Source organism: Elephantulus edwardii, unplaced genomic scaffold, assembly GCF_000299155.1.
Source record: "Elephantulus edwardii isolate Elephantulus edwardi_28Jun2011 unplaced genomic scaffold, EleEdw1.0 scaffold00078, whole genome shotgun sequence".
NCBI classification, from domain to species: Eukaryota; Metazoa; Chordata; class Mammalia; order Macroscelidea; family Macroscelididae; genus Elephantulus; species Elephantulus edwardii.
The window spans coordinates 2,993,584-3,017,816 of record NW_006399828.1 but is presented as its reverse complement, the minus strand read 5'-3'; the positions used below and the strand labels follow the sequence as shown (position 1 = coordinate 3,017,816).

Here is a 24,233-nt window from a genome sequence, read left to right as displayed (position 1 = left end):
AATAAAATTTTTATTTTATACTGGTTTACTTAACAGAATTCATATACATTGATTTTCACATCAGATATTTCCCTTTTCCTTTACCCACTCCTCCCTCCAACCATCAAATTGTGTGACCCTATTTTTTTTAATTTTTCAGTTTTTTTCCTAATAGTTTTATGCTTGAAAGTTGTGTTAATCACTTGTATAAAATTTAAGCACCATAAGAAAATGTACATATAAATTTAAATTTTTTTATCTCTTTGATCATTATCTCCAATTATGAGTTCTTTTCTTTAGAGTTACTTATTACTGTTCTCATTAGCATAAAATTTATTTAAACACAATAGTGTTACAAACTTGAATAATTGTACAGTGAAGTGAGATTTTATTGGAAAAATACAGATTAATGAGATGAGTAATAATAAAAATTATCCTTATCTATTTTTGAAATAAAGACGTGCTACTAAAAACTACTGTCTTAAACTAATAATTTCTAGATGTTCTAAGCAAGTTATGTGATTAAAATATTATAAAATCTAAAACAAAAATAATATTGGTTATAATTAGAAGTCATACTATTATTTGGCACTACTTCTCGGCAATTTGTCATACTGTAGTGGCTTACATATTCGTATGTTACTGAAAGGTAGGCCACTGGTATTTCATTCAGAGAGATCATCCATAATATTCTTATGTTCTATCAAGTTGATGATGAGTCATAGTGACTCTGTGAACAATAGATAGAACCATGCCCTATCCTGTGCTATCCTCATCATCTTCCACGTACTCACACCCGTTGTTCCCATCACTGTCAATCCATCTTGTTTAAGGTCCTCTTTTCATGACACTCTAGCTTTTGCAGCAAGGTATCTTTTTCCCAGGACTTGACCCTTCCTAACGACATGCCACATGTGAGGTAAAGTTTCACTATCCTTGACTCTAAGGAGCATCCTCATTGTGCTTCCTCCATGACAGGTTTATGTGTTCTTTGGAAAATCCATTACTTGGTATTATTCTCCAACACCACAATTCAACAATAACAGTTCTTCTTCAGTCTTCCTTATTAATTTTCCAACTTTCAGATGAATAGGAAATAGTTAAGAATACCATTGCTAAGAGAGCTCTGGTGGCCTAGTGGCAAGGAGCTGCACTGTAATCCTGAAGGAGCACGGTTCAAATTCTCCAGATGCTCTGCTGGAGAAGGAAGGGCAACCTCCTCCTGTGCCAGTCAGATCCTATTGAATGGTACACAAGAATAAAAAAAAAATACCATGGCTTGGAACCTTACTCTTCAAACTGGCATTGCGCATTAGCATTTTAGAGAGGTCTTTGAAAGAAGATTTCCCCAATATAATAGATATTTTTGTTTTATTGACTGCTTCCACCGTGAGTATTGATTTGTGAGTCAAGTAAACGGAAATAGATTACAACTTCACTCTCTTTTCCATCTATCCTGATATTGTCTATTGGTCCAGTAGACACAGCCCTTGTCTGTCAGTTTTCTATACTCAGGTAATTTGTGTGTTGCTGTGATGCTACCCATAGTGGACAAGGTTAAGTGGAACTCTAGACTTAAGAGGGAGCTTTGAGGACCTTGTCTATAAGGAATTCTATAGGGAATTGTGCTGCTAAGCCAAAGGCTGCATCTTTCTGGTTTGAATCTACCAGTGACTCCAAGGGAGAAGGATGATACTCTCCTCCCCTATGATTGACACCCTCAGAAACTCAGTGAACAGTCCAGCTATAGTTGATTTTGAGTGCAGAAGTGTGGGTGGTGTTTTTTTTTGTTTCAGTCTTTATCAGGCTAAGAATCTCACAATCTACTTCTGAAAAAATTGTTCAGTGAAAACTTTGTGAATGATAATGAAATATTATCTGGTATAGTGCTAGAATATGAGAGTTGAGCCACTCACCTTACATGATTTTTTTGTCTGCTCTTATTATTACATACTGTCAAGTTGGAATTGACTTCTAAGTGACCCACCAGCAAATTTTCAGAGGCAACAAATCTTACAGGAGGAGATTACTAAACTTTAGCCCACAGGGAGAAGCTGGTGGATTTGAACTGCATGCCTTTGGGTTGCCAGAACGACTTCTTACTTATAAACCACTAAAAGATCTTCCAAATATGACTAGGAAAGAGCTACTCCTCCAAGCTGAACCTATCTTAATGACATGAACGGAGTAAAGATTTCAGAACCTTGATTTACTAATGTGACATATTTTAAAATGAGAGCAAATAGCTGTAACCATCCATTAGTAACTGCAGCATGAAATGTTGCGTTTGTGGTAAGCTTGAAGATCAAGAAAATAAAATTGAAGATCCTATTAGTTGCATCTGCTTATGAAACAAAGATATACTGAAAAAATATTTGTCTAGTACAAGCAATTTATCTTCATTTTGTCATTCCTAACATACTGTTATTGTTGTTCGTAAGTGCAGTCGAGTTGCAGGCTACTCATAGCAACCCTAAGAAGAAGAGTCCTCAACTCTTGGGTGTCTTTCTTCCTTTCTCCAGGTTCATAGGGTTTCTGGAGGCAAGCTGCTATGGAAGTGGATGCCCCTCCTGCTTCCAAGCCTAACCTACTAGACCCTAATATTTCTGGTGCAAGATGTCCAGTACAAATCTATTTTAACCACCTTTACAAAGAGACAAAATTTTAAATTAATCAGACAGTTTATGCCTTAGGGTCCTAATGAAAACAATAGAGCCTAGCAAACAATAGAGCCCTGTTGGTGTTAGAGAGCTGTAGTGCTAACAGAAGCATGTAATTAGGTGCCATTAAATGGATTAGGCCTCATATGGACTATAAGACTAACAATAAATCTGATCGAGTCCTATCTGATGCCATCCTCTCATTCCACAGGCATGTTTATGTCCATTTTTTTCCCAGTATGAATGTCTTTTTTTTTTTTTTGTTTATGTCCATTTTTATAGTTGCTCTGTCCACCCACCTTGTTGAGAGCCTTCCTTATCTTTCCTGACCCTCCTCCTTTCCCATTATGATGCATTTTTCTCAGGACAGGCCCCTCTTGACATCATGCTCAAAGTATATGAGATGAAGTTTCACCACCCTTGCCTTTAAGGAGCACACTAGTGAACTTGCTCCAAGGCATACTTGTTGAACAGAAAAAGACCTGATTCTAAAGATGAGGTAGAAAGACGAAGCAGTATCTTGTTAAGGTTTACACCCTCAGAAATCCAATGGGAAGTCTTTGTGAGTTGGAATCCACTGAAGACAGCTGAGATTGTTCGCTTATGTTGATACAGTGGTTTAGTGATGGGCAACTCAGAGAAAGACTATCAATCTGCTTTCCTTATCTGCTTTGCAATTACTTGCCTTCTAATTTAGAAAACTATATGTGAAACCTATACTTGGACCAAGAGGCAGTAGTCAGAACAGAGCAGGGTAACACTGCATGGTTCAAAATTGGGAAGGGTGTACTCCAGGGATGCATCCTGTCTCCATACCTTTTCAACATGTATGCAGAGCAGATTATCCAAGAGGCTGGGCTCTATGAGGAGAATTGTGGCATCAGGATTTGTGGAAGATATATTAACAATCTGCATTATGCAGATGACACAACCCTGCTTGCTGAAACTGAGGAGGACCTCATGCACTTGCTGTGAAGGGTCAAGGACTGCAGCCTTCAGTATGGACTGAGGCTCAATGTCAAGAAGACAAAGATTCTCACCACTGGACCAATTGGCAGCGTCAGGATGGATGGTGAAGAGATTGAGATTGTTCACAGCTTCAGTTTGCTCGGCTCAACAGTCAACACTCTTGGCACCAGCAGTCAGGAAATCAAAAAGCGTATAGCGATGGGAAAGTCTGCTGTTAAGGACCTCTTTAAAGTACTCAAGAGCAATGGTGTCTCTCTGGAGACTAAGGTGTGCCTCATACAGGCCATGGTCTTTGCAATCACTTGTTATGCGTCAGAGAGTTGGACAATGACTAGGGAGGACAGAAGGCGAGTGGATGCTTTTGAGCTGTGGTGCTAGGGAATAGTACTGAATGTACCCTGGACTGCCAGGAAAACAAACAGATTCATCTTGGAGAGGGTTAAACCAAGCAACTCCTTGGAGGCAAAGATTCTGGGGCTTCGTCTGACATACTTTGGACATGTTGCCAGGAGGGACGGGTCCTTGGAGAGGGACATCATGCTTGGGAGGGTGGAGGGACAGCACAGGAGGGGAAGACCCTCTATGAGATGGATTGATTCGGTGACTGGGGTAATCGGGATGGGTGTGTCAGAGGCAGTGCAGTTGGCAGAGGATAGAGCAGGGTTTAGGGCTGTTGTGCATAGGGTCGCTATGAGTCGCAAACGACTTGATGGCACATAACAACAACAACAACATGAGGTAGTTTAACTCTTAGTAAAATATTAACTTCACAACAACTCCATAGCAATGGCTAGGTGAGATTGTTAGTTGTAATATGCTTAGTAATGCTGATCTTATTGTTCAGAATACAGTAATGTTTACTATCACTTTGCATTTGAACCAAAAATTCAAAATTATGCTAAAGGCTGTCTAAAGTCTTTGAATTGGCATACTTTTCATGCACAACCACCAAAGTATTATTTTTCTAAGATGGTTTAATAATCTTTCCAGAAATGAAATGATGTTAATTAGGATAATGGTTGGACCTGATTGCACTATATACTTTGAAATATCTGAAATGCTGCATTTTCCTCTGTAGATCTCACACTACAGAAAGAAAGTCAAGAAGGAGTTCCACCCTCAGCCCCGAGTCAGGAACCTGTCAAACCTCAGGAAAATATATCTCGACCTATTCACCATCCTTTAGTTTTAAAAACTAACTTTGAGGAAGAAGAGGAAGAAGAAGAACTTAATGGTTAGTGATTTTTTTTTTCTCTCAGATATGCAGTGCACCTTTGAAAATATCAAAGGACTTTATATGCTGTTTACCTATCAGAATTTTATAGTGTTGTATATACTATAAAGAGAGCTGTGGTGGCCTAGTGGTAAGATGTTGCACTGCCAACTCAGAGACAGGAAGTTTGAATTCATCAGCTGCTCTGAGGAAGAAAGACTGTATTCAATCTCCTTTTGTGCAATTTATAGCTTCAGAAAGCCTGCTGGAGGGTCAGCTATGAGTCAGTTTTGACATGAACAAAATCAGTTTGAGTCATATACTATATAAAATAGACTTTAAGAAAGTTATATGCTATATAGAACAGACTTTTGGTGAACTGTTTTTTTTTCTATTATATGTGTTCTAATTTATTCTTGTCTATGCTTGCCTATAGTCATCTATATTAGAAAGTTTTTATATTATAGTAGGGGATATTTATCTTCTGTTTAGATATGAGCATGTATTTGTAGGGATACTGACAGATTATTTAATTAATATTTGACAACTGTTTCACATATCAATCTATTGATCCTTTATTAGTTTCATATTTAATCCTTACAGTCATAAGGAATGACAGAGTCCTCACAAAGTACTATTATCCGCATTAGTCCGTGTAACCCTCACAAGTTTATAAGCAGGTTTAGACCACAGGTCTATTGCCTCCTGGCCCAACATTTTCCCATTTATCTCAACACATAGGTGCAAATTAAGTGTGAATACACCTGATAAACACACAGAATTTATGCTCTACTAGGATAGATTTGTATCCTACTTCATCCTTTTATCTTTTATCTCATCATAGCACCAAGGTGCAAATTAAGTATGCATACACATGATAAATATTCAAACATTATCTTGTTCTAGGATAGATTTGTATCTTAGTCCATCTTTTTTCCTTTTATGCCACCAAAGCACAAGAGTGAAAATTAAGTTTGAACAGAGATGATAAATATGCAAATGTTGTCCTGTGGCTCCACAGTTTCTATGCTTAGGAATGCATGTGTTTTTGTTACTGGATACCTTGTGTTGACTCTAATACATGTAAAACCTAATGAGATACTTTGCAGTCCTGTGACCATATCACAACCAATTGTTATAGGCATTGTGTCAATCTTATTAAAAGTTTTCTTCTTTTTTGCCGAATCTCCACCTTTCTAAGTATGATACTTTCCCAAGTACTGATACATTTGTGCGATTAAGCCTTATCCTCACTTCTTAGGAACACCGGGCTGTGTCTGAATAGTCTTTGTACTGTGTCTTCATGTGCCCCTCACCTACATTGATAGCAGTATGTTTTTATAGGAGAATATATCTTCACCTTCTCATTTCAAGAGACGTGAGGTATCATCTAGTATCATGCAGTCATATTTCTTCCATTGTTGTTGTTGTTACATGCTGTCGAGTCACTTGTGACTCATAGTGACCCCTATATACAACAGCCCTAAACCCTGCTCTATCCTGTGCCAATCGCACTGCCTCTGACACACCCATCCCGATTACCCCAGTCACTGAATCAATTTACCTCATAGAGGGCCTTCCCCTCCTGTGCTGTCCCTCCACCCTGCTAAGCATGATGTCCTTTTCCAAGGACCTGTCTCTCCTTACAACATGTCCAAAGTATGTCAGTCGAAAGCCCCAGAATCCTTGCCTCCAAGGAACAGTCTGTTATAGCCCTTTCCAGGATGAACCTGTTTGTTTTCTTGGCAGTCCACAGTACCCTCAATATTCTTCTCCAGCACCACAGCTAAAAGGCATCAGTTCTACTTCTATCCTTCTTAGTCATTGTCCAGCTTTCTGATGCATAACGAGTGATTGCAAAGACCATGGCCTGTATCAGATGCACCTTAGTCTCCAGAGTGACACCATTGCTGCTCTTCAGTACTTTGGAGAGGTCCCTAACAGCAGACTTTCCCATCGCAATACATTTTTTGATTTCCTGGCTGCTGGTGCCAAGAGTGTTGACTGTGGAGAAAAACAGACTAAAGTTGTTCCTATAGTCTTCTCCTTTCTAAAACTTACACTGTAGCACTTACAAACATTTGTCAGTAAGCATAATACTTTAAAACCAGTTATTCCTCCATGAGAACAATGTCTGGGATTTTTCTTTCTGGTTTATAAATTTTCAGATTATTTGGCTATGGGACACTTTAATTTAAAACAAATATATCCTATAGATGCTTCTAGTTTATGGACAAAGACACCCGAAGAAATTGAAGAAAAAAGAGCAATAAAGGAGATGTGTTACAAATCTGGTAAGAGATCATACAATTGTGAATTTTCTAACACTTTGTATGACAAACATTATTAATTATCATTTTTCTCATGGGGAGAGTAGGTGAATACTACAGGTTTCATACTCCTACAGATGTTTCATCGTCAAAGAACATAGCTCCTATGGTGGAAAAAGAGCTCGAAAAGCCTTTGGAAAATGGCAGTGAATTACAAGAAGGTAAGAATTTCACGGCCAGCTTTTCAAGGTGATATATAAGTGATACTTGGTGATAGACTGAATTATTTAATAAGATGTATACAAAGAGAGTGAAATGATAAATAATACATTAGAATTGAGATGGAAAAGGAAGTACTTTGATTGAATGACCTACATTTAATATGAAACTCTGTCATTAATATAATTAGGCTTTCCCAGAGGAGCCACTGAATGAATAGGCTTCATAAGTGCTCAGCAATGCTACACACCACGTGCAGTCATTCTGTAAATCATCTGATTTTGCTATTTTCCTTGTACAAGCAAGTGAAGTGTCTTATGAAACAAGTCTAGGGTTTTCTTTCTGTATAAAAGAGGTATGTTAGCTCCAAAAGGACAAAAGACACATCACAGGAAGAGGTTAATGGCAGAGTAAATGTATGTTTGCTCGTTACATTAGTTTTTAGGCACCGAGATATTGCTGGACAATTGATGGACAGTTTTAAGGGTCTGCCTGTCGTGGTTTACTATCGGGTGGTTCATGTTTTGCTTTTGGGAAATGCATGGCTCCTGATGGCATGAGAAGAAGAGCTGTGATTTCTGGATATAAAAGAAGAAAAACGCAATAACTCAACTCATTACCCTTGAGAAGGAACTGACTAATAGCTACCCCTCTAGCAGGTTTTCCGAGGCTGTAAGTCACATGGGAAGAGATTTCTTTCTCCTGAGAAGTGAGATAAATAGTGAGTAAAACAAATAACTCATAGAAAACTCATGGATATCATGAATTTGAAACATGTATACACACAAAGCTGCTAGGATCGTCTTGAAAACACGTTTTTTGGCACAGGAAAGATTTGCTAAAAAGGTTAATTTGGAATATTACTTAGGATCTAAATAGAATATTCGTACCAAGGAATACAAAATAATCTATTAAACGTCCCATTAGTCTTGGGTCGATGTGTGGTGAACAATTTAAACATGGGGCACTAGGTGGCAGCAGCACACCATCAGATGGTAGGATAGTCAGCAAGCTCCAGCTGATGGGAACCATCCCGGGAAGGGCAGACTGCAAAGCTTTTTTAGATGTGCCCTTGAGTCAGTTTTCCAGCTAAGAATGATCTTATATGACAAAGTAGGATTCCAATATAGAGTTTTCCAGTCTGTAATCTTTACTGGAGTCAATTGCCAAAACTCTTCTGCCACTGAGTTGATTGATGGTGGGTCCAAACCTTTAAATTAGCAGCAAAGTGCTTATCAACTCTAGCATCAAGGCTTCTTGCTAGATCTGTTCTGCCCAGATAAGGAAATCACAAACACATTGCACAAACATTTTGGAAGCTAGCAATATAGATTAAAAATTACTAATTATAATGACAATTGTATGCATACTTACTCAATACTAAGCTTTGGAGGATTTTTATTTTGAAATCTAGTGTGTGAATTTCTTATACACTTCACCCAGATTTTCCCTACACATTAATATTTTACTACCCTTGATTTTTAACTCTTACCTATGAATAATAGGAACTTCCAGAGAACTATCAGAAGTGCACGCTGGATTTAGAGGAGGCCATGGAACCAGGGATATCACAGATGATATCAGATGAATCATGGCTGAAGAGAGATTATCAGAAGAATGTACATTTTATTGACTATGTAAAAGCATTTGACTTCTGGATCATAACAAAGTATGGCTAACATTAAGGATAATGGGAATTTGAGAACACTTATTTGTACATACATAAGATCTATACCTAGACCAAGAAGTCGTTGGAACAGGACAAGGGGGAACTGCATAGTTTAACATCAAGAAAGGCATGCCTCAGGACTATATTCTCTTTCCATACTTGTTCAATATATATGCTGAACAAATCATTTGAGAAACTGGACTTTAGGAAGAAGAATGTGTTTTCAGATCAGAGGAAGATTCAACAATCTTTGTTATGCAGATGACATAACCTTAATTATGTGAGGAAAACTTAAAACAGTTGTTTCAGAAGATCAAAGACTACTGCCTTCAATATGGATTACAGCTCAATCTTAAAGAAAACAGAAATTTCATCTTTGGGCCAATAGGCAACATTATGATAGATGAAGGGGAAAAAAAACCACCCCACCTTTAAATTGTCAACTACTTCATCTTGCTTGGATCCGAAATCAACATCATCATTGACCCTGGAGGACAGTATGCTGAGTGAAATATCTCAGTCACAAAAGGACAAATACTGCATTACGCCACTGTTGTAAACAGGACTGACATCAGCGTTGGGGGGAATCTAAAAAAAGAGGAGATAAATAATGTATACTTCATTGAAACAGATGAGGGCGAGAAGTGTTTAAAAGGAATCTAGGATTAGGTATTATTTTCATGACAAGATTCTAGAAAAAGAAATGCAGAGTAAAGTGGACTGTGGACGGGGGGATTGTATAACAGTGAAAGAATTTTTTTTCTTCGAGAAAAATGAACTGGGGGGAAAGGATGGGCAGGGAGGAAAATTGGAAACAATTAATGAATGAGGAAAAATTAAATGAAAAGAATAATGTTGCAGTTAAAAAATCATTAAAAAATAAAAAAACCCACAAACCCCAAAACCCAAATCAAAAGATGAGGGGAGCTCTGGTGGCTTAGTGTCAAGAAGCTATGCTGCAATCCCAAATGCATACAATTCAAATCCACCAGATGCTCTGCTGGAGAAGGAGAGGCAATCTCAAGTGCCAATTGGATCCTATTCAATGGCCTACAACAAGTGTTTTTTACAAAAATGAAAGAAAGAAATTAAATGATGTATTTATTGCACCGGGAAAGTCTGCTTGCAGGTATTTCTTGAAAGTACTGAAGAGCATTGATGTCAGCTTAAAGACTAAGGTGTGCCTGATTCAAACCATCATCTTCTGTTCATATCTCTTCACTACCACCCCCCAATGTTCTAGTACAATTTCAGAGTCTCTTATGACATTCACTTTGATCTTTTCTTTATTCTCTCTTTATAATAACTCTTTGCTTTCTTTATGGATTATATTCTTGATGTCATTCTACAACTCATCTACTTTTCAGTCATTAGTGTTCTATGCATTAAATCCTAGATGGTTTTTAAATTCATGTGGAATAGACTTGAGTTTGTATTTTTGTTCTTGGACTTTCAAAATTTTTCTTCAGCATTAATTTGAACTTGTACAGGTATGATTGCTAGTCTGTTCTGCAGTCAGCTCCTGACCTTCTTTTGACTGTTGACACTGAACTTCTCCATCAACTCTTTCCACAAATGTAGTCAGTCTGATTCTTACGTAGTCCATCAGGTGAAGCCCATGTGTAATTGCCATTTATGTTTCTTTAAAAAGATATTTGCAACATATACGCAGGTTTTATTTTATAGTGATTGTATAGAATTTTTTCATTTGATCTCCAGGCTCATTTATGTTATTAGGTCTATATTTTCCAACTACCAGTCCTTTTTGTTTTAAACTTTTATATTCCTGTCACCAGTTGTTATTAACATCTTATTAATACATCTTAATTGTGTGTTTGAGTAATTGAAGCCTGCAAAAGTTGGTAGAAGTTTCCTATTTCTTCATCTTTGGCTTTAGTGCTTGGTTTGTATATTTAATAGTTATTTCAGCAGATTCTTCCTTGGATACATATGGATATTATCCTATCACTGAAAACTTTGGACTTCAAGATGACTCTTGAAAAGCTCTTTTTGATAATGAACGGCTTCTAATTTGACATTTCTTGTTTAGTAGATCATATGATCATCTCATTGCTAATATAATTCATCTCAGCTCAATAATTAATTCCTAGGATGTTGATCTTTATATGCTCCATTTCATTTTTTACAACTTCCAATTTTTCTAGTTTCATAGTTCATATATTCCATGTTCCAGTTATTAATGGATGTTTAAATTTGTTTCTTCTCATTTTGTGAGTGTTTTCCGATCTTAGAGGCTCTTACTCTGATACTATATCTAACCAGATGACCATGCTGTCTTGTATTTGGTGCCTGAAACTTTCAGAGGGGTCCTCCTAGACCCTGTCATCTGTGCCACCTCTGGTCTGCAATCAGCCCGTGAATTAGTAGGGGCACCTCCTTTGTCTGTGATCCTTTCCTCTTACTGAGTACTCTTAGTCAACATACTCCACATGGGGCTACACATGGATATGTCAGATTGACAGTAACAGTTTCTTTCGTATTGTTAACCATTTTTGACAGGACATCTTGCTTGCATCCACCTCCTGGATTGGCAACAACATTTGGACTAGCCTATGCTTTTCTGAGGCCTGGGACCCCATCCCTTGTAACACTCTAGACCAGAAGAAGTGCTACCTATGCCCTGGCTCAAACCTTGGGACTTCAGTCACCACTTAGACAAACAGAAACGTTGACTTGACTGGGCATCTCAATCCCAGTCTTCAGCTAATAAAGTTTTGTTTCCCATAGCATCCATGCTCATTTTATGATACTTGTATACTTGCTTGTTTTATGATCACTCTCACAGTACAGTACTTGACTGTAAGTTGGGTGTGTGTGTGTGGGGGGGGTCACTTGCATGTTGGTGCTTATTTTAGAGTTTCAATTTATGTATGCTTGCTTATTTATAATTTGCAGTGATGGCTACTGTACTTATCTGTCAGTTTGCTATACTGGAATGTCTTGCATATTGCTTTGATGCTGAAAACTATGCCACTGGTATTTTAAATACAAGCTTGGCCACCAATGGCAGACAGCATTTAGTGGAGCTTCCAGACTAAGGTATACTAGGAAGTAGGATTAGCCTCCCATTTCTGAAATAACAAATCTTCATAAAGCTAGGAATCTGGCGAGCTCTTGTGGACTAGTGGCAAGAAGCTGTACTGCAATCCCAGAGGTGCACAGATTGAATCCACCAGATGTTCTGCTGAAGGAGGGACAATCTCCTCCTGTACCAGTCAGATCCAATTTGACAACACACACACACACACACACACACACACACACACACACACAATCATGGAATCCTCATGGTAGACTTAAAAAACATATTAATAACCTTTATAGAAAAAATAATTTTGTTTTCTTACCTCTTCTAAAATCCAACTCTGAATCATATATTGCTTTAGTTTGTCAAGTCTCTTTTATTTATATTTTTAATTGCTTCAGAATATTTATGTAAAATATGTAAGGAAAAGAAAGTTTAATTATCACATTATTATTAATATTTTATTATCTTTCATAGCCTTGGTAAATATCTGTTAGTAGATTATGCTGTTGTTGTTATGTGCCATCAAGCCACCTGCAACTCATAGTGCCCCAATGTATAACAGCTCTGAAGCCAGCCCTGTTTTGAGCCAGTTTCACAGACTCTTACACAAGAACCCCCATTGCTCTAGCTGCTGTATCAATCCATCTCATCTGGGGTCTTTACCTCCTGCGCTGTTCCTCCACCCTACCAAGCATGATTTCCTTCCCCAAGGACCGGTCTCTCCTAGCCATGTATCTAAAGCATGTGATAGTGGACAGATAAAAATGCTACAAAACTCAATGAATTAAGAAATTTCAAACATGCTAAAAATATATTATGCAGAAGCAATAGTGTCAGAGCTTTCAAATTCTTCTAATGACCGTTTGAAAAATTCTCTTAATAAAAAAGCATGTTTGTCATTTGCTGATTTAATTCTAAAAATTACTTTTACTTGAACATTGTTCTTTGGGAAAACAATACCTGCACTAACTTTTGGACTTCTATTTTAATTGTATATTCTATCATAAACTTATTATTTGAACACACACTGGTTCCTGAGATGATTAATTTTTTTCATATCCAGGGGATGGTCTTACAGTTCCAACAAAATTTAATCTAATTGAACGGCAAGGTGAGATAAAAGCATCATTGGATGGGAAACCAAGGACTGATATTGCAGCTTTTGAAAATGGAGGTAAGTTAACTTATTACTGGTTGATTTATGATAATATTATCTAATGGATGGTAAATTAGTATAAATTTTCTCTTTCATAACTGATTTTGTTTAATATTTTCCTTGTTGGCCTATTTATGTTTAACTCAGATAGTCTATGTTTGTATTTTAAGTCAGGTGTTTTAGGAAGTTAATGTTTTATCCACCACTGTGTAGGAAGAAAATTTGTGCTCAGTATGAAAAACATTACATTTTTTTCCATATGCATATCTTTAAATTTTTATTGTATCTTTCACAGATTTTATGAGAAATCTTCCATGGTATATGTATGTGCGGATAAAAGTCCAGACTTTACTAAAATGCAGACATCATGTATCATAAACTGTCACAAAGCTGTGAATAGATGGAACACTTAGTAAATGTCTACTTTGTTTGAAAATATCTGTGTAAGGGAGCTCTGATGACTTATTGCTAAGGAGTTGCAATGCCATCACAAAGGCAGGTGGTTCGAATACACCAGCTGTTCCATTTGAGAAAGATAGCAATCTTCTCTGAAACCCCACTGGAGGGTCAACTATGAGCTGATTCTAACTTGAGAGCAAATATCTAACTATGTATATATCCAAGTATTTTCCATCATCTGTATCAAGGCACTGCATTGTATTATTACTCAAATATTTTGAAACTACATCCTAGTTGAACATCCATCATTTGACAGAAAATTCTCTGACTTCATTTTTCTAAAAAACAGAGAATTTTTTTAAAGAGGAAGAAGAGTTTGGCTTTTGAGAATAATGAATGTGAGAAAGAAGGAAAAGCTGTGAAAGGGTACTAATATGTACCACTAAGGTTGATGCATACTCGGACACATTGCCATTGAGAAAGAACTTGACCCATAGAAGACCCTCCAGCAGGTTTTCAGAGAATGTAAATCACTGTTCATCATTCTCCCACAGCGAGGCTGGTGGTTTTGATCTGCCTGAGTTTGGGATGGGGGTGTAACTCCTTACGCACTAGGCCACCAAATCTCCCTTAGGCTCTATTAATGATGCTTTTTACAGTCTCAACTTTACATAATTTTCAACTATTCCCCCCTGTCTACCCTTTTATCTAGTACTAAAGAAATTTGATTTTTGTTTTTCTCTTACATACTTTGCAGAAATTTTAGACGAGATGTCATTGGTTGCCTCTAAGCAAGAAACTTTAGCTATAAATAAGAAACCCTGGCAGTTTCTCCCAGTGGAGTTTATTTACACTGTTTGTATAACCTACTAGTGGAAAAGAAATCAGAAGCCAGCTAATATGGCCAATTATAAATGTACACGTCAGTCAAATAATAAAATATTGCCTTATTCTTGTTGTTTTATGTGCCGTCGAGTCACTTGCGATTCATAGTGACCCTATGTTCTACAGCCCTAAACCCTGCTCTATCCTGTGTCAACCTGATGGTCTCTGACATATCTACCTCCAATTACCCCAGAGACTGAATCAGTCCATCTCATCAAGGGTTTTGCTCTCCTTTGCCATCCCTCCACCCTACCAAACATGATGTCCCTCTCCAAGGACTGGTCCAAAGTATGTCAGACGAAGCTTCAGAATCCTTGCTTCTAAGGAGCAGCCTGGTTTCACCCTCTCTAGGATGAACCTGTCTCCTAGCAGTCAGTATATTCAACAATCTTCTCTAACACCGCAGCTCAAAGGCATCAATTCTCCTTCTGTCATCCCTAGTCATTGTCCAGCTCTCTGACACATAACAAGCAGTTGTGAAACCATGGTGTGGATCAGATGCACCTTAGTCTCCTGATTGACACTGTTGCTCTTCAGTCCTCTAGAGAGGTCCCTGCCAACTGACTTTCCCAATGCAACTCGTCTCTTGATTTCCTGGCTGCTGGTACCAAGAGTGTTTATTGTGGAGCCAAGTAAACTAAAACTATTAACAATCTCAATCTCGTCACCATCCATAATGATACTGCCAGTTGGCCCAGTGGTGAGAATCTTTGTTTTCTTGATGTTGAGTTTCAACTATATTGAAGGCTATATTCCTTTATCTTCTGCAGCAATCGCTTCAGGTCCTCTTCAGTTTCAGCAAACAGGGTAGTGTCATCTGCATAACGCAGGTTGTTGATGAATCTTTCTCCAATCCTGATGACACATTCTTCCTCATACAGTCCATCCTCCTGGATGATCTGTTCTGTATACAAATTGAAAAGGTGTGGAGACAGAATATATCCCTGGCATACACCTTTCCTGATTTTGAACTATGCAGTGTCTCCTTGCTCTGTTCTGATGACTGCCTTCTGGTCCAAGTATAGCTTTCACATAAGCACAATCAAATGTTCTGGGATTCCTGTTCCTCAACAGAGAACTGCCAAATGTGCAAGCTGGGTTTAGAATAGGCTGTGATACTAGCTAATGGTGATATTATAGCTAATATCAGATGGATCTTGGCTGAAAGCAGAAAGTACCAGAGGAGAGTCTATCTGTGTTTCATTGATTGCCTTCTTAGTTAATAAAGTATTATTTTCTTTAGCTGCTACTGTCATTGAAAAGAATTTTGTTCTTGTGATATCAGTAATTTATTTCCTAATTTTAGAGGATTTAGAGAATATGAAAATGTCACTATGCTTTCCCTATTTTACTTACTAATATTGTTACAGCAATAAAGTGGGTAAATAGCAGTGCTAAGAGAAGGTTAAATTTTTCCACCATATTAAATATTGGGTTTCTGGCATAATCAGACGTGTTCATTCTCCAGACATTGTAATGTTCTCTAGGTCACTGAGAAGTCTGATTTTCTTTTATTATTTATACAAGAACAATGTAAACCGATTTATACCATTGTACTGATAGAACATCTTCAAAAATTAAAATGCTAATAATGAAGTTAATATTAAATTTGAAGAAAAAGTCTTGAGATATTCTCTTTAGCCTTTTTATTTTTGGAGGATAAAATAGTAATGATAGGTTTATTAGTAAGCTACATCCCTAAAGGGACAGACTACCTCCTTGAAAGGAGATAGAGACTTTTTAGTCTTATTATTATTTTGGCATTTTAAGATTTCTTTTACTTCTTGTTGTTATGTGCCATTGATTTGACTACAACTCATAGCACTATGAACAATGGCTCTGAACTTTGCCATATCCGGGGCCAGCCTCACCATCTCTGACATATTTGACCCTATTGCCACAGTCTCCGTGTCAATCTGTCCCATCCAGGGCCTTCCTCTTCTGCACTGTCCCTCAACCCTTCCAAGTATGATGTCCTTCTCCAAGGACTCATACCTCCTGGAGACATGCCCAAAATATGTGAGACAGAAATTCACAATCCTTTTCTCCAAGCAGCAAACTGATTTCACCCTCTCTAGAACAGATCCTGATTGTTCTCTTGGCAACCTGTGGTATGTTCACTGCTGTTCTCCAGTACAACTCGAAGACATTGATTTTACCTGTGTCATACTATCTTAAGTATGCATGTTTTCCACTGCAGGAGGCTCCCTTTTAAAAACAACCACTCTGATCACTTACCATAGGTTCATTTCACATTTCTTACTTTTTTTTAAAGTAGAAGTATACCACTTTTTTAATGTTTGAGTTCTTTTACTCAGATTTTCTTTTGTAGATTACCTTTTGAAATTATATCTAAAAAGTCATTAGCAAGCCAAGGTTGCATCAATTTTATCCTGTGTCACTTTCTATTACTTGAAGTGTGTACATCTTACATTTAGATCTAGTATCTATTTGTTCAAGTTCACTTCTGCTAAAAGTATAAGGTCTAGGTAGTATAAGATGTAGTTTTTGTCCAGTTGTTTGAAAACCATTCATTGAAAACACTAATAATTATCCATTTAATTGTGCTTAATGCTTTGTTAAAGATCATTTTACCATATGAGTCTATTTCAAATGCTACCTGTTTTTTTTTATTGATCTATTTTTTTTTCCTTCATTAATACCACATTACTTTTATCTCTTTGCTGTTTTGAGTGTGAATAATGTTAGTCTTCCAACTTTGGTCTTTATCATATTGTGTTGAATGTCGTGGGATTTAGGATGCTGTTAAGATGACTATTGGAAACAAATATTTTATATTAAGAAAAGGGTAAGTTGCATGGCAAAGAATATGGAAATTATATTAAGTATAAATAATATTTAAAGAAACTATGGATATTGCATTCAGAAAGTGGAAAACTTTATGTGATATAAAAACTCATTTTTTGTGTCTGGCTATAATCGGTATATAGATTTTATTTACCTTTAGTGACTATATAGGACAGAACAAAGACTATAGGATTAAATAAAATTTATTTTTACTGACTATATTATTTTTTTTGTAGTCACTTACATCTAATTATTGTTGTCAGAAGCTGTCAGTGACATGTATTTGCATGTACTCTGTTCTACATAAGGTTGCTATGAGTCAGAGCCAACTTGATGAAACCTAAGAACAGTAGTCTAAACATATGATATACACAGAGAGAAGGCTTAATTAGGAGTCATTTAAATATAAAAGGACAAAATAGATTATTTAGACTTTATACCTACTTCGAAAGATGGTTTTGTACAACTTTTTTGCCGATTTCCCTCCTGACGGTAATGTTTTTGTCATAGGTGGTGATTGCTATGTTCCACAGAGGATTATATTTCTTGGAGTAGATGAAAATGAAGCTTTAACTCAAGAAAAAGAAATGACCATGTCAAAATGTTCTCATGCTAAAGGTAATCATTCTGTAATTTTGCTTAATTTGTAATTTGAATAATAAAGCTTAAATCCATGTATACCAGTGTAAAAGGCAAAGTAACAAATGAAAACACACTCTGACTAAACTCAAGAGCTCTCAGAATTTAGTCCTGGTTGTGTCCCCTGTGGTTTGAGCACTGAGTTTTTTCTTAGGTTTAGTTTTCTTTATTATTTCAAAAATTACCTTGTTAAACTGCATATTCTCATGGGATCTTCTTTAGTTCTCAAGTTATTGATTCTTTTAAATAATAATACTAACACTTTTTTCTAAATTAAAATACTCATTATGATTACATTTTGTCAGAAATCTTTGTTTGCAAACACTGATATTAATTCTGTATATGATGACTTCCTTATTTTATAATTGTTGCTAACTCTAGCCTGTGATAAAATACATAAAGAGGATGAAATATGTCTTTTGTAGTTTTATATGTCCTTTCACCCATAAAACACCCAGCTGTTATTGTTCTGATGGGTAACTCTCAGCCACAGTTTTAAAATGCATAACTATTTTGTATTTAAAGACAGCATATAGTTACTATTCAGATATTAAACAATTACCACAAGCCACATGTTCAAATGTTAAGTTAATTGAAATCAAATAAAATTAAACATTTTATTTCCAAGTTTTACTGACCATATGCCAAATTCAATAGGCACATGTGACTGCACATTGTCATTTTGAAAGAATAGATTTTGACTATTTTCCATTACTATAGAAAGATCTATTGGGCAGCCCCACTCCCAAGTCTAAAATGAATGAAAATTGTCATTTTAAAAGTCTTTTTGGAACCTGTTTTTCACAACTGCACAACTGGTACATGTGGCATGAAATTGAGCCTTTTCTTTTGGGTGGAAATATTAAACATATTCCCATAATTATATCACTTCACATTGGATATAGTAGTTATAGCCTTGGGCTTTTTTTAGCATTTTCTCAGTGCCAATTCTTGATGACCATTGTACTAAGTAGGGCATTGTAATAATGCATCCTAAAAATAAACATATCTATATAGAAACAGGTATGCCCATCATATAATGTTTGCAAAGTAAAAACTAAAATGTAGTAACATTTTCTTTTCTTAATTTGCCTCAAAAGATTATAAGGAAAGTCCTCATCCGAAGCATTCCCTGACTACCAGACTAGTACCCACAACGCACGTATTAAATGCTACGGAGAATATAAGTATGAAGTGCAGAGAGAACCCCTCTTCAAGTGAGATACCAACTCTATCACTCTTTTGTCTTTGATATGTTTGTCTTATCATGCATTTGCTTTGTTTAGTTGAAAAAGATATTTTTAAAAAATATAGTTTGAAAAATTATTCACGACTTTAAAATTAAAGCTACAATATTCCCATGCTAACTATGTCAATGAATTTGTAACAGAGGTCATAGTAAATGATTTGCTTTCCTGCTTTTAAAAATTGAGTATAGAAATGAATAAATTTATATCTCCTGGGGAGATTCACTATTTTAATATTTTAAATTCCACTCATAGTGAAATATACTGACAACATTTTAAAAATAGTTTTCAATTATCCATCTTGATTTGGGTTTTCCTTAATATTCCATACACTCACTGTCCTACTTCCATTAATAAAATTATGACTCTTGAATCTTCCTCTTGATTTATTCTCCTCCTCCTCTTCTTCTTCCTTTATTTATTGACTTCTTGTAGTATCCTAAAAGAGTACTGGTGGCCTAGTAGCAAGAAGCTGTGTTGCAATCCCAAAAGCATGTGGTTCGAATCCACCAGCTGCTCCTCAGGAGAAGGATGGGTAGTCTCCTCCCTTGCAATTAACTGCCTCTGAAAACTCACTGGAGGGTCAGCTATGGGTCAGTTCCAACACCACGACACACAACAACAAATATCCTAGGGTCTCTGCTTAGCATCCAAGGGAATCATGAAGGTTCTGGAAAGGATGCTTTTTAAAAATATCGTTTCCCTAAAATTTGGAGTTTGGGAGTGGGGATAAGATGTGATGATTTAAGATGGCTCAGTAAGCCACACAGCTTTATTGAGATCTTAATTAAGTGAAAATTAAGAGGCAGGATAAAGACAGACTTAGTCTACCACAAAGAATTGAAGGAGCCCTATTAGTACAATGGTTAATTAAGCATTAAGACAGCTGACTCAAAGATCAACAGTTCATACCCACCTGCTACCCTAAATAATATGCTTCTGTAGAGATTACAGTCCTGAAAACCTTATGGGTAAGATTTACTCTCTATTATTAGGTCACTATAGATTAGAATCACTTCAAACTGGTATACCTAATATAATCTACACAGAGCACTTGTATTCCTTTACTCTGTGCAGCTGTCCCTTGTGAATGTTTAAGAGCAGAGACAAAGATAGAGATTGTCCTTCTTGACCAAATTATTCAAAATTCTCTTGAGAACACATCTGTTAGAGATTTCTGGAGAAAAAAGGTTTCATAAAAGTATCCTTGATGTAGTAATAAAATACGAAAATGATAAATTATTAATTTGAATATTTAACAATTCCTCATTTTTCTGTCTTATTTAACCAGATTATCTGTACACTCTTTAAAATTTTGAAAGAATAGCAAATTGAAAAGTTTTTATGTGAACCCAACTTCTTAAGTAATAGTTTTGACTTAAAAAAGTAGAAAATGATTTATGTTCAAAATAACAATTCTAAAATGACTTAATGATAACAAATGAGATTTATAGTTATGTTTGGAAAGTACTTTCATGTTCTTTTAAAATAATCCACATATTCTTTTAGAATTTATTTTCTGAGTAATCCTACTTGTTGAAAGTTTTCTCATCAATCTATTTCCAGGATAAGTATTTTTGACACTTAAAAATAAGTTGGTCTTTGTTCTAGAAAGTAAAATATTAGGGTGCTGCATTTACTTTTTTCTCTTACTTGACATGTGAATGCACAGATATATAATTATCACCTACACTAATTTTCAGATGAAAGCATGTCTTTAAAAACTGTAAAAATTTGTATCTTCTTTAAGTGAATGATGTCCAGCCAGTGAGGAAACCTCATTTTAAAGGTGTGAAAAAAAGAAAATGGATTTATGATGAACCAAAGAACTTTCCAGGCTCAGGAATGCGGAAAGGTAAAGCGTCCTTATATTTGAAGTTTTCAAATAACTAATTTGCAGAGATGTTAGATATCAAATAGTATTCTATACCTAAAAAACAAACAACTGCTACACAAATGTAAATAATATTTTAGATGTCAAGGTCTCTAAGCCAAGACTTCATGGTGTTTTTAGCTTATATTGTTTTCTGTCAAACTACAGACACTTAAAGTGCAATATGTGCTCTGTGAGTGTAAAAACAACCTGTTTGGTCCCTCTCCTGATCCTCCCTTTCTTTTACAGCAGTGCAGGCCCCAAATCCTAAAAATAAATTGAATTACCACCGAAATAATAAAAACCGAAATGCTGAGAATACATCTTATATCCACATTCAGAGAGATCCTGTCAGGCCTGTGTCGCTGAATGTACCAAATCGGGGGAGGGTCCCCCATGGATCCTACAATAAACTAAATGTCAACAAGGAACCCAAACTCAACCTCTGCTCAGGTGAGTCTCCTCATGCTCTACTTTTACTCTTGCCTGTGTTGTGCAGGTGAGTGGAATTTCCTGATGGCCTAGCTAGTCTTTATTGCTACATCTCTCTGTCTTTTCTTACAGCATCACCCCCATAAAGTCCTTAGAAAACTAGCGAGAGGATTTCTTCCACGTGCACGAGTGCACAAGATGTGAAGGATGGGGCAAGAACTCATATTAGGTGTCGATAACTTGACATCGAGCCTCTCTGGAGTTTTGTCTCAGAGTAGTGCTCACTGTTTCCTCTGGCATGCTTTATTTCACTCAGGAGGATTGTTTTTAAATGGTTGACATTTTCTTGTTCCACTAACTGCACTGTTCAATTATCACTTTCAGGCTGTTGCTTTGCCTTTACCTTAAGCCATTATGATTACTCTCTGAAAGGGTCAGTTTGGGGCTAACTGCAATCTGTTTGACACTCTCTCGTCTCTCCCACATGCACAGATTGTTTGTAAATCATTTCATCCTGTAATAGGTATAATCATAGAATATGTCAGGAAGAACAAGGCCACCGTGGAGGAGGAAACCAAATACTTTTCTTCCTTTCCAAGATGAATTTTGCTCTTTTGAGGTTGGGCTTCAGTTCTCTTAACAAGTGCTATTTCACTATATTTCAGATTTTTATTTACCCTCTTCAGTTCAGTTATTGGATCTTTCATAGTGTGTACTTTGGAAAACATGAAGAAAAAGTCTATATTTCTTACACCCCTTCTTTTACAATTAAAAAGGCTTTGTTTTTCTACTTGCTTTTAAATATAATGATATACATATATATATATATAGTCTTGAAAGAAATTAAAATAACTTATATAACTAGAATGGCAGAATTGGAAGAAGCAGGTATGGCATCCACTTCCTAAACAACATACCTTCAGAAACTCTGTGAACTTTGATAAGTGTTGATAGTTTTAGAGGGGCTTCAGGCCTTTTGTTCATAGGGTCGCTATGAGTTGTACTTGACTCAAAGGCAATAAAAAAAACAGCAATGGAAAAAATGGTCCTTAGTATTGATTATATATATATGTTTATATAAATATAGATAGATAGATAGATAGATATGATATTTTCCTATCTCTAGGAATAGTAATAGCTTTACTATAAACAACATGTTTGTAATGCAATCTAATGTTCTGCAACTTTTAGTAAGGTATAATTGAAACATAACTTTTTTGTTTTACCAGAGTCATGTGATTTGCTATTTATTTATTTTTTCTTTCATTCAATTCCTGAGAAAATAGTCGATATGAAGGTTTGGGATATCCTACTTACTTAGATGTAACACTCTTTCCATTAACAAAAATAGGAATTTTTTTTATCACACAATTCCCATAAATTGTTGCTAATATAAAATTTACATTTAAAGTAATACACCAGTATCAATAATATAAGACAATTAATAGTTTCTTCAACTTCACAGGTATAATTTCTCTGATGATTGCCTATATGCTAAAAGAAAAAAAGCTAGTATTGTTCTTATTCTATTTATATTTTCTTTTATCAGTTTTTTCCATAAGTTTAGCATAAATTCAATTTTTTCTATTAACTGATTATTCAAATACTTTGTAAATTTTAGCTACTAGCACATTAATCCTTTATTAATTTCAAAACCCTTTGTCATTTATTGATTCCTTAATTAAGAAAATACACTCTGTAAATCTTCCCCCTGTGAGGTATAGAATAAGAGGTACTTGTGTTATAGACAGTTTTGGTGGCTAGAGATAAAGAGTTGTTCTGCCAACCCAAAGGCAAGCAATTTGGTTTCACCAGCTGCTCCATGGTAGAAAGATAGATAATAGACTTCGGTGCAATTTGCAGCCTCTGAAATCCCGCTGGACGATCAGCTGTGAGTTAGTTCCAACTCAACAGTGTAAAGCACCCCCACCAATAGTGTGTTGCTGTCATAATTTAGTTCTTTGTGTGGAGTTCTTGTTATAATTGGAGAAACAAATATTAATCAATAGTCATCCAAACAAGTAAAAAATAACTTTAATAAGAAGTAAGGAAACATGATTGTTGTTGTTGTTATGTGCTGTTGAGTTGGTACCAACTCATATGTGACTCTTCAGCAGGTTTTCAGTGACTGTAAATCAAACAAGAAAAGATTACCTTAGAGAAGCTGGTTAATTCTAATCACCCTTTGGGCTGGCAGCAAATCATCTTAGCCACTAGGCCACGATAGTTCCCTGAAAATGTGGTACTTGGTGCTATAAAAAGGGTTGCACAATTTTATTAGTAGAGGGAGGAGTGGTTAATGGAAATGGAAAGATTCGGTGTGAAAAACAATGTATGTGAGCTTTGTAAGTAAACCAGCATAAAACAAAAAAAAATTATTAAAAAAGAATGTACTTAAAAAAGAAATACTTTTTCTCATTTAAAAAAAAAAAGACACTTGGTCCTATGAAAGGTGATCTAATCCAAGACATTATCAGGATAGGATGCTTGAGGAAAAATTATTTTGGAGCGAGTATCCAAACACTGAGTAGGAATTAAAGGAAGTGAATTGGAGAGAAGAATGAGATTTATTTGAAAATATGTGAGACTGCTATATCCAAAGATCATGGTTCTAAGGTCCTAAGACTAACAACTCAATCCTTTGACAATATTTGGTTATGATTAAGAACTTTACTTAACTTTACCCCTTGCTGGCTCTGAAATAGATAGTTAGAAATCTCTATTTCTGTCCATCCATCCATCCATCCATCCATCCATCCATCCATC

General features: G+C 36.0%; 1 protein-coding gene across 1 annotated transcript in view; it reads left to right on the top strand.

Annotated features, from left to right (window-relative positions):
• LOC102853887 (chromosome unknown open reading frame, human C12orf50) overlaps positions 1-24,233 on the top strand; it is an 82,629-nt gene that overhangs the window by 38,636 nt on the left and 19,760 nt on the right. Inside the window, exons 4-11 of the mRNA XM_006889493.1 lie at positions 4,687-4,842; positions 7,038-7,115; positions 7,199-7,312; positions 13,092-13,202; positions 17,787-17,894; positions 19,016-19,132; positions 20,913-21,017; positions 21,285-21,488. Of these exons, the coding sequence (XP_006889555.1) occupies positions 4,687-4,842; positions 7,038-7,115; positions 7,199-7,312; positions 13,092-13,202; positions 17,787-17,894; positions 19,016-19,132; positions 20,913-21,017; positions 21,285-21,488 (993 nt within the window). The remainder of the gene's footprint in view (positions 1-4,686; positions 4,843-7,037; positions 7,116-7,198; positions 7,313-13,091; positions 13,203-17,786; positions 17,895-19,015; positions 19,133-20,912; positions 21,018-21,284; positions 21,489-24,233) is intronic.